Genomic DNA, 11,287 nt, shown 5'->3' with positions numbered 1-11,287 from the left:
AACTCGGAAACAGAGCTATTCTCTGTGTTAAGCTGCTGCCTATACTGTAGCAATGGACGCAATAGGCGTCCTTTGCGTCCATAGCGGCAGTTTGAGCAGTGACTTAGCACAGAGAGGAGCTCTGCTCGTGAGCTCCTCTCTTTTCCCTCGGGCTGGAGCGGGTAAGGTGGTCTTTGACAGCTGGGAGGGCGATAGGCGGGGGCGGCGACCTTCTCATGGGCCATTTTGGCCCTTAATCTTTTTTGGGGGGGAGCGGGGAAGGTGATTTTGGGCAGCTGGGAGGGCGGGTGAGCAGGCAGCAGCGGCGGCTGTGAGCGGGCGGGGGCCTCGTTGGCGGCTTCGCCGCCACCTCGCCCAGCTTCATTTTGGGCAGCTGGGAGGGCGGGTGAGCAGGCGGCGGTGACGGCTGTGAGCGGGCGGGGGCCTCGTTGGCGGCTTCGCCGCCACCTTGCCCAGCTTCCCTGTTCCCCGTCTCGGTCTTCCCCCGCCGCCATTGCCCTCGCCTTTTTCAGGGCGGCCGCTTCTGGTTGCCTCGGCCTCCTCACTTTCCCCCGCCGCCACACACCGGCTAATGGCCGCCCGTGGCTGTGGGACACTGGTGTCTGAGGTCCTGTGTCCCTTGGGCTCTTCTGGGCCTGCGCTTCGCGCAGGCCCAGAACAGCCCAGGGAGGCAGGGACGCAGATCCCCAACGTTCCAAAGCCACGGCCACTCACTTAGCCTTTTATTATATAGGATAAGTTGACAGCTGTTGTTATAGCCAGAATGACTACTTGATATATATATTTTTAATCCACAGTGTTAACACATAATAACTGAGCTCATAAGCAAGGTAGTATTATTTAGATATCCCTGGAATTCAAAGTTTGATCTTCATCTTGGAGATAAAATCCTTCTTCCTTTCCCCTTCTGTATTGTCACATCTTTCCTCTTGAAAACAAGCATGGGAAATAGTAGATTAGAATTAAATTTAGTAAATTAAAATTAAACTAGCTGGCCCGGGCGCAGAGCATCTGCGCCTCTAGTTCTCCCTCGTTCTTGGCCCCTCGTTCGCAGTCCTCTTCCCCCATCCAATGTCTGTTCTCTCTGGCCGGCTGTCTGGCCAGCTCCTTTTTCTGGCTGCCCGCAGCTGTCTGCCCACCCCGGCTGCCGCTGCTGCTTTCTCTCCCCCTCAGCCACCACCGCCACTTTCGCTTTCACCCCACCACCACTTCGCTTTCTCTTCCTGCCTTTGCCACTGCCCCTCCCCTCTCTCGCATACTCATTGCTTTCCTCTCCCCCTCCCCTCCCCTCTCTCGCATACTCATGCAAGAGCTGCCACTCATGGGATTAGCGACGGGTATGCCTAAGAGAATTATATAAAGCAAAGAGACAGTAAATGTATTAGTAAAATTAAATTGCCTTGAGGTTTCAGCTGCTGCAAAGCAAAGTTCACTAACCATTTCCTCAGCATTTGATAGGATGTAATAATGTTTTAGAATTGTAGTTCAGCAGTTACAAAATATTTGGTGTTAGTAGACTGTAGTTTAATAATGCAATCCTATGCATGTACTCAGAACTGTATTTGAAACATGTATATCCCACCCCCCCTCCAGTACACTACTGCTTGGACGGATAACAAAGTCAGTAAAACCAATACACTATAAAAACAATATAAAACTGATAAAATTGAGACTAACTAAAAAAAACACTCTGTTAAACCCAAAATTTAAAATTACAAGTTAAAACATTAAAAGCTACAAAGTTTTAAAAAATTCACCAGATATAATTACAGCTAAAATGTTTAAAAGCCCCTCTAAAAAGATGGGTCTTCTCAACTATTTCTTAAGGATTCTGAGGGAGGGAGCAGGGCAGAACTGAGGGGCCACAATTGAAAAGGCCCTTTGTCTAGTCCCCACCAATCGAATCTCTATTAGTGGTGGGACCACGAGCAGAAGTAAGTCCCATTGTGATCAGCGGGGCTTCTTCCCAGATAAGTCTACATAGGACTACAGTTTTAGGTTATGATCCTAAAAATACTTATTTGGGAGTAAGCCCCATTGCACACAATGAGACTTATTTCTGAGTAAAAATGCATGAATCACACTGCACATTTTTAAAGTGCTACTAAGTTCAAAATATGATTCATCCAAACTTAGGTTCTTAGAACTCTCCCCTGTTGAACTGAAAGCAACTCAAAACACATGCTTTATTTTCCTCTTGAAATCAATGGGACTTAAAGTAGTTTAAGTATGACTGTATTGTGCTTAAATATATAAAATAAAAGTCATGGAAAAAACAGTGTTTGTGCTCACAGACAAATACTGAGGTGAGTCTCATGATCGGTGAGACTCACCCAAAGCGGATTTGCAGGGAGAGGGGGCTTAGCCTGCTCTCTCTGCAGATGCCCGGAGGGGAAGCCCTGGGTGGCCGGATCGCCGCCCACACGACTGCTGGCTCCGTGACAGAGCCGGCGGGGGCTTGGGAGTTCGGGGGCTGTGCTCTGCGCAACCCCTGAGCCGGGAGGCTCAGAGACCCCCTCTGAGAGACCCCCGAGCTGGGAGGCTGCTTTTTAGCCTCCCGGTCGGGGATCTCCTCATGAGTTGCTGCGGCACAGAGCTGTGCAACAGCAACACACGATCCGGAAACCCCGGTTAGTGGAGCGCTTGCTCCGCTAAACTGGGCTAAGGGGAGGGCTTTGCAAGCGGATTACCCTGGTGGTTCTCACATTCTGCTAAAATTGGGCTAGGCTCCCCTAGCCCAATTTTAGCTGATCATGAGAACAGCCTCACTGACTTCCAGTCTTTAAAGTTAGTGAAAAATTCTAAACTTAACATTTATACTTTTATCCTTAATATTTTTAACTCTGGAAAATATTTCTATACAACATAAACATATTGTATATAAATACTTGTGGTACCTGGTACATGAGCATACAAAACTTGCCATTCATCTTCCTTTAGCCATGCGATTTAGTAATATGACTGCTTAAAAAGAATTTAACTGTCAGCAGTTTGCTGCCTCTGGTCCCTGTCTCACAACACTAGACCCAGGGCTCATCCCATGAAATAGATGGCTGGGAGATTTAGGACCGACAAAAGGAAGTACTTTTTTACACAGCACATGATTAATCTATGGAATTCTCTGCCTTGGGATGTGGTGGTGGCCACCAGCCTGGATTGCTTTAAAAGGGGCTCAGACAAATTCATGGAGAGGTCTGTCAATGGCTACTTGTCTAGTGGCTGGAGGCTACCTCTGGCCTCCAGATACCAGATGCAGGGGAGTGACAGCAAGAGAGAGGGCATGCCCTCAGCTCTTGCCTGTGGGCTTCTCAGAGGAATAAGGACATAAGCCCTGCTAGATAGTGATGTGCACGGAACTGCACCTCTGTGGTTTGGCGCCGGGGGGTGGTTCTTTGAGGGGGGGTGCACTTACCCCTCCCGCCACTTTTCCCTGCTGGCTCTCCTTTCTAAAAGCAGTTTTGGGGGCGGCAGCATACCTCCCCCCTGCCCCTGGTTTTGGATGGAAGTACTGTGCGCACGTTGCGCACGCGTGCCCGATGTGCGCCTGCCTCTGCGCGACGTGTGCCCGCCCGCCCTACGTGCACATGCCCGCACGGTACTTCTGGTCACTTCCGGCCGAAAACGGGGGCAGGGGCAGCAGGGAGGTACGCCGCTGCCCCAAAAACTGCTTTTAAAAGGAGCACAAGGGGGGAAAGCAGCGGGAGGGTAAGTGCGCCCCCCCTGGTGCCGAACCGCTGAACTGCGCCACGTTCGAACCGGTTCGGAGTCCTCTACAATGGCCTCCAGACTGGTTCGTGCACATCCCTACCGCTGGATCAGGCCCAAGAAGGCCATCTAGTCCAGCATTCTTTTTCACACAGGGGCCCACGAGATACCTCTGGGAAGCCCACAGGCAAGAGCTGAGGGCACGCCCCCTCTCCCGTTGTTACTCCCCTGCAACTGGTATTTGGGGGATCTTGCCTGAGGCTGAAGGTGGCCTATAGTCACCAGACTGGTAGCCCAATCCTCTATGAATTTGTCTAAGCCCCCTTTAAAGTCATCCAGGCTGGTGGCCTGCTGGGGTGAAGGGCCTGTTAGGATGATCCGCTCAAGGAAGCTATTGGATCCAATAGGATTCCAAGAAACCTTGGAGGGTTTTAATGTTGGCTCTGCCAGTGATTTTGTTGACACCCTGGTGAAAAATTGGAATAAAGAAGCAATTCTTTGCTGTGCCAGCGTGGTGTAGTGGTTAGAGTGCTGGACTAGAACCAGGTAGACCCGAGTTCAAATCCCCATTCAGCCATAATACTAGCTGGGTGACTCTAGGCCAGTCACTTCTTTCTTAGCCTAGCCTACTTCACAGGGTTGTTGTGAAAGAGAAACTTAAGTATGTAGTACACCGCTCTGGGCTTCTTGGCGGAAGAGCGGGATATAAATGTAATAATAATAATAAATAATAATTTGCCAGTTCGTGTCCAGCTGGATTGTTGAGGGTGGTGAGAGGACTTCTACAGACCCCTTCCACTCCAGCTTTGGAGCCATCAGTTAGCCACTGTGAAGCTTTTTTGTGGACAATATCTCTCATATTTGAGCCAACGTGAATTCCATTGTTGGTGCAGAATTTTTAGCGGGGGTATCCAGTAACTCCTCTTGTTGGTTAAACTGGATCAGTTTCACTTTGTGAACTGGATGTGAACAAGCTGCTTCAATCTATCTATCTATCTATCTATCTATCTATCTATCTATCTATCTATCTATCTATCTATCATTTATTACAGTCATAGACCAGCTTAGAACAAACCGCTTGGAGCTGTGTGTCCTACCACCTGTTCTCTTGACCCTTGTCCAACATGGTTTATATTATCAAGCAGGGAGATTGTTGGAAAGGGCCTGGTTGAGATAATAAATGCTTCTCTGAGGGTTTAAAAGGAGGCAATTACTAGACCTCTTTTAAAGAAGCCTACAATTAATCCCTCTGAGTTAGGCAATTACAGGCCTGTCTCCAATCTCCTGTGGTTGGCCAGGGTGATTGAGAGGGTGGTGGCCTCTCAACTCCCGGCAGTCTTGGATGAAACGGATTATCTAGACGCATTTCAAACTGGCTTTTGGCCAGGTTATGGTTGGCCCGATGGATGATCTCCAAAGGGGAATTGACAGAGGGAGTGTGACTCTGTTGGTCCTTTTGGATCTGTCAATGTTTTGATCAGGAGGGTGTTAGCACGTCCCTAGTAGCACATTTCCTTTCAGGCCTTGTATTGTCACCCACAGAGTTTCTGTGGAGGATTCCGATCCTTCTAGGTTTTCTCACTTGTGAGTAGGAGAGAGGGCCTGTGGGCTTCCCAGAGGCATCCGGTGGGTCACTGAGTGAAATAGGATGCTGGATCGCCCAGCAAGGCTGTTCTTGTTTTCTTATGTCCTAAATGAAATTTGACATGGATGCTCTGAGTAAATAAGGGTAAGAGGTTGTTTGGGTGTGAAAGATTTTTTTTTTTTTTTTGGAAGGGGAGCAAGACACCTTGAAAATAGTTACCTAGTAACTAACTTTGGGTTCCCAGATGTTGTTAGACTACAATTCCCATCATCCCCAGTCACAATGTTCAAGTATTATGAAAGAAAAACTTATCTTTATCTTCTTTGTTTACACCATGCATAATTTTAAAATATGTATCATGTATCACCTTCTTTCTAACTTAAAGAACCCTAAAGTTAGTGCAGGGGTAGGCAGACTAAGGATTTTTTTAGGAACTTAACACTTTTTTTTTTGGCCAGAGTCTGCCACCACAAAACAGAAGCTTGGGGAGGTGGAACCAGTCACAAAATGGTGGCTTTGTGAGACGGAACCAGCTGCATCCCAAATATAGCAGCTTATGCAAAAATGTGCACTGATAGAATAAGTGATTTCAACTTCAAAGGCCCTGAATTCCAGAAGAATGCTGCTGCAGGATAGGAGGGGAGCAAGAGAAGCTGCTATTTAGGGGAAGAAACTGGAGAGAAAGTAATGGGACAGAAAGTAAAAGCAACCCTGCACAACTGAACATAGGAAGCTGCCATATATTGAGTCAGACCATTGGTCTGTCAAGCTCAGTATTGTCTTCACAGACTGGCAGCGGCTTCTCTAAGGTTGCAGGCAGGAATCTCTCTCAGCCCTATCTTGGAGATGCTGCCAGGGAGGGAACTTGGAACCTTCTGCTCTTCCCAGAGTGGCTCCATCCCCTGTGGGGAATATTTTCCAGGGCTCACACTTCTAGTCTCCCATTCAAATGCAACCAGGACAGATCCTGTTTAGCTAGGGGGACAAGTCATACTTGCTACCACAAGACTAGCTCTCCTCTCCATCTGCAGAGAGGGAGAGAGATTAAAAATGGGGTGTGGGCATGCCCCTACTCAACCAACCTATCAGATTTGTAGTACTGAGTGGAAAGGAAGGGCAGGAGAAACGCCTCCCAAATGCCTGGAGAGGTCCTTTAGGTAATATTACCCTGGGAGCTCTAGTAGCTCCAAGTTACCTCATGCCTACTCATGCTTTAGCATATGACATGTAGACTAATACTGCGAGGATGCAGCAAGATTTTCCATTGTACAAGAGGTGTGCATGTGCTTCTGATGGTTTCTCTTTCCCTCTGCAGCCACTCATGCCTCCCAAAATTATGGATCTCTGCAAGCTCAGGAACATATTTTTGGAGGCACAGAGGGCTGCAGTGGGGAGAGATCACTGAAAACGAAACCGCCTGAGAGTAAGAGATTTGTATCACATCCTGGAAGTCTGCATACTTTTCTGCCTTCCTCAGCATCTGTAGGTCAGCTCTCTTGCCCTCAAGGGCATGAACTTGTTCCTAAGAACCAAGAACTCACAGCACTGAACCAACGCCCATGACTCTTGCCCTGCAGGGAGATAGTTTGACATTTGACACACCTGGCAGTACACTGGGTAGCTCCTGCACCCCTTCTGGCTTTCTGTCCTTTTATCACTTATTTCAAAAGCCAAGCGCCTTGTGGAGCTGGTTTTCACCTTGGTGTGTGGCAGAGAAGGAATGTAAGGGAGTTGTTGCTTTGTTGTTAGCCTGAATTTAAGACACAATTTGGTGCACCCTGTTTCCATGGATGGTGGCTTGCTTGAGGGCTTTTCTTGTGCCTATCTTCTTGCTTTTTTGTTGCTCTTCTTCTTCTGCTTGATTGGTGTTGAGAAATAAAATAGCAGAATTGTTCCTTTGTTTTTTCCTAGCAGGAATCCTGAGCCTTGAACAGCTGTGTAACTGCAGAAATCTATTTTAGACATTATGGAAAACCAGGGGCGTAACTATACAGGTGAAACTCGGAAAATTAGAATATCGTGCAAAAGTCCATTAATTTCAGTAATGCAAATTAAAAGGTGAAACTGATATAGGAGACAGACGCATTACATGCAAAGCGAGATAAGTCAAGCCTTAATTTGTTATAATTGTGATGATCATGGCGTACAGCTCATGAAAACCCCAAATCCACAATCTCAGAAAATTAGAATATTACATGGAACCAAGAAGACAAGGATTGAAGAATAGAACAATATCGGACCTCTGAAAAGTATAAGCATGCATATGTATTCAGTACTTGGTTTGGGCCCCTTTTGTAGTAATTACTGCCTCAATGCAGCGTGGCATGGATGCTATCAGCCTGTGGCACTGATGAGGTATTATGGAAGACCACGATGCTTCATTAGCGGCCTTCAGCAATTCTGCATTGTTTGGTCTCATGTCTCTCATCCTTCTCTTGGCAGTGCCCCATAGATTCTCTATGGGGTCAGGTCAGGCGAGTTTGCTGGCCAATCAAGCACAGTACACTGTATACTTTTCAGAGGTCCGATATTGTTCTATTCTACAATCCTTGTCTTCTTGGTTCCATGTAATATTCTAATTTTCTGAGATTGTGGATTTGGGGTTTTCATGAGCTGTACGCCATGATCATCACAATTATAACAAATTAAGGCTTGACTTATCTCGCTTTGCATGTAATGCGTCTGTCTCATATATCAGTTTCACCTTTTAATTTGCATTACTGAAATTAATGGACTTTTGCACGATATTCTAATTTTTCGAGTTTCACCTGTAATAGGGCAAGGGGAGACAGTTGTCTGGGGGCCCACTGCCTTGGGGGGCCCTCCAGAGGCAAGTCACATGACTGACTCCTCAAGCTGTGCCCCCGCCTGGGCTTCCTTCAGTTGTATTCATCCTCCGAAATTGATGTGAGTGTTAAGACCTGGAGCGACCAGAACAGCATGTCTTTCTCTAGTACCATTAGATGACTTGCATCATCCACAATTTATAAAACCTTTTAAAACATAATTTAGGATGAAGTTCTGTTGTGGCACATAGCTGTGTTATATTACTATGCTTTTTGTTACCACTATTCAGCCTCATTTAAGATTTCTTTACTTCAGGAGCTGAGCTTCAGTGAGGGGGGGCATTTTAAAATCTTGTCTCAGGGCCCAGTTCAACCTTGCTACTCCCCTGTGGAAAACGCTTAACTTTTTGCATTTCTGCCTATTTCGTAAGCTGTTCAAGTCACAAGAAGCCTCGCCAGGAAAAACATAAACTTAGCCACTAGAACTTGCTATTTGCATGCATACGTGAGTCGTTCCCACGATCCTGAACCGCATAAGGGGAGCAACAGTACAAGATACACGTGGCTTGGAAAGAAAAGTCCCTTTTTTGTCGGTGCAGGGGAACCAGGCTCAGGGCGCATGCGCCAGCTTGAGAGGCGCGCCGCGGGAAGCTTTCTGGTACGCATGCGTTCCCTTCGGAAGCCGTGGGCAGGGCAAAGGCGTGGCAAAAGAGGAAGGGACAAGGGAGTGTGTTTTGCGCATGAGCAGACGGGGGGGGGGAGGTGCTCGGGTCACGTGCTGGGGAGACGGCGGCGCTCTGGTGTGCGCACGCGCAGGCGCACGACTAGTGGTCTCTCCCTCCGCCCCGCCTCCGTGAGGGCCGTGGCGCAGCAGGAGCGCCTAGAGCCGAACGTCTGCGCACGCGGGCTGCTGTGTTGCGCGCGAGGAGCTGCCTGCGCCCCCGCCCCTTTCCGCGCATGCGCGCCCCGCGGCTGAGGCAAGCGCTGGACTGGGCGCGCGCGCTCTTCTCCTCGGTCTCTCGCCTGTATTGTCCCGGCCGGGCGCCCATGGGAAGCCCCGGCCCGCCCTGAGGCGACGGCTCCCTTCATGGCGGCAGCGGCGGCGGGGCCCGCCATGGCCCTCGAGGACGACGAGGAGGAGGAGGAGGACGACGGGCGGCGGCAGGCCGAAGCGCGGTTCCGGCAGAGCGCGCTGTGGGGCCGGGCGCGGAGCCTGCGCCGCCGGCTGCGGGCGCTGCAGGCCCGGCAGGTGGAGCGGCACGTCCGGCAGCAGCTGGCCGGGCTGGCGCGGAGCGTGGCCGCCGGGAGGCCCGGCTCGCGCGCCCTTCCGCCTGCCCCTGCTCTTCTCCCCTCGGCCGGCCCCGCGCCCGCCTCGCTAGGCTCGGAGCTGCGGCAGCTGGCCGCCTCCGCCACCGCCCGCCTCCGCGCCGCCCAGCGCGCCTGCGACTCGGACGCCACCGACAGCGCCAGCGTCTGCTCCTCGGCCTCCTCCGGCTGCTGCTCCTCCTCCTCCTCGGCCGGCTCCTCGCTCTGCTGCTCCCGGTCGTCGTCTTCTCCGTCCTCGTCTTCCTCGGACACCGAGAGCCCCGACCCGCCTCCGCGCTCGGCTGCCGTGGGGTGAGTGTGGGGTTCGGGGCGGGGTGTGTGCGCTCGCAGCGCGCCCTCTGGGGCAGGCTGCGCTGGTCCCGGTTCCAGAGGCGGGTGGGGAGGAGCTGTGCTGGCTGGGTCGGTCGGTCTCCAGGAGGCTCCTTGGGTATCGGAGACCCAGCCGCTTTCCAGGTCTGGGGGCTCTCCTGTGCCGCTTCTCAGTATTTCTGGCCGGTTGCAAAGGGATGGTAAATCTTGCCACATTGTGGCCAGATGCTGTCCGCGGCCGCTTTTCCGTACAGTTGGAGCTGCCATGCTCATTAACTGCAGAGCAAATAGTTATTTCGGTTGCACACAGAAAGGTGGGGATTTTTTGGGCTGTGGTTTTTCTGGTCTCTTGCTTTTATATCTGCAAGCTCAAAAGAGCTGTGGGGCAGTTGTCTTAAATCTCCATGCAGGTAAGAACTACTTCCTTATACTGTTCTGGCATTATTGCCACGCCCTTGTGACTGGTTCCCAGGTTGCTTTGGTAACACCTGTAGGAAGCAGCCATGTGGATGAGCTAACTGAGGTGGTTACTTCCTATGCCTGTGTTGGTTGGGAAGGTGGAGAGGGGAAGGGCAACATTTGTGTGGGAAACATACACATCAGACATTGACCTGTAACTGCTTCCTTCACCCATAACCATGTTAACATGGGAAATAGCCATTGCCTGATTATTTGGATTGGCCAAATACAATTTCAGCACAGCCCAATAATTACAGTCAAAACAATAAAAACATTTTTTTTGTTAGCCACCACATAATAAATTGTTTTCTGGGCGGCTCACAACACAGCATGAAAACATCAAATGAAAACACACAACATATTTAAGTAGGACCAGATCTGTTTATGTTCCATATATGTGGAAATTGAAGTTGAAATAGGATGTGTTGAGCAATTTACTGAGGGTGAGTTCACACAGTAATATAAGAAGAGCCTTGCTGGATTAGACCCATCCAGCCTAGTATCCTGTGTCCCACCATACCTCTGGGAAGCCCACAAGCAGGAGTTGAAGGCATGCTCCCTCTTCCACGCCTCTGCAACTGGTATCTGAAGGTATCCTGCCTCTAAACCTGAAGATTGCCTATAACTATCTAGTAGCTATTGATAAACTTGTTCTTCAGGAATTTGTCTAAACCCCCTTTGAAGCAATCCAAGCTGGTGACTATCACCACATCCTGTGGCAGATAATTTAGGGGTTCTCAGGCTTATTTCCCCAGTGGCCTTTGACTGGGTATGATGGGAGTTGTGTCCCAACAACATCTAGGAACCCAAGTTTGAGAACCCCTGCCATAAATTAATTATACACTATGTGAAAAATTATTTCCTTTTGTCTGTGTTGCTTTCTGGCAATCTGTTTCATGGGATGACCTCTGGTTCTAGTTGTGAGAGGAGAGAAACTTTGCACTCTCCACACTATGCATAATTATAGAAACCTCTATCATGTCTTCCCTTACTCACCTTTTTTCTAAACTAAAATGCCTAGATGTTGTAGCCTTTCCTCGTGATAGTGCTCCAAGCCCCTGATAATTTTGATCATCCTCTTCTGCATTTTTTCCAGTTCCATGATATCTTTTATGAG

General features: G+C 49.5%; 1 protein-coding gene and 1 long non-coding RNA gene across 3 annotated transcripts in view; one reads left to right on the top strand and one right to left on the bottom strand.

Annotated features, from left to right (window-relative positions):
• Positions 1–764: 764 nt before the first annotated feature.
• LOC128329173 (uncharacterized) lies at positions 765–7,245 on the bottom strand. Its single transcript, XR_008309550.1, has 2 exons — positions 6,893–7,245; positions 765–928 (listed from the first exon to the last, which is right to left on the bottom strand). It is a non-coding gene; the product is annotated as an uncharacterized LOC128329173 (long non-coding RNA).
• Positions 7,246–8,871: 1,626 nt separating this feature from the next.
• Positions 8,872–11,287, top strand: part of LOC128329172 (KAT8 regulatory NSL complex subunit 1-like) — a 55,463-nt gene continuing 53,047 nt past the window's right edge. For both annotated transcript variants that reach the window (XM_053259792.1, XM_053259791.1), the window contains exon 1: positions 8,872–9,693. In XM_053259792.1, the coding sequence (XP_053115767.1) occupies positions 9,164–9,693 (530 nt within the window). In that variant the 5' untranslated portion in view covers positions 8,872–9,163. The remainder of the gene's footprint in view (positions 9,694–11,287) is intronic.

This window comes from Hemicordylus capensis, chromosome 6 (assembly GCF_027244095.1).
Source record: "Hemicordylus capensis ecotype Gifberg chromosome 6, rHemCap1.1.pri, whole genome shotgun sequence".
NCBI classification, from domain to species: Eukaryota; Metazoa; Chordata; class Lepidosauria; order Squamata; family Cordylidae; genus Hemicordylus; species Hemicordylus capensis.
The sequence above is the reverse complement of the archived record's forward strand: the minus strand, read 5'-3'. Positions and strand labels throughout refer to the sequence as shown.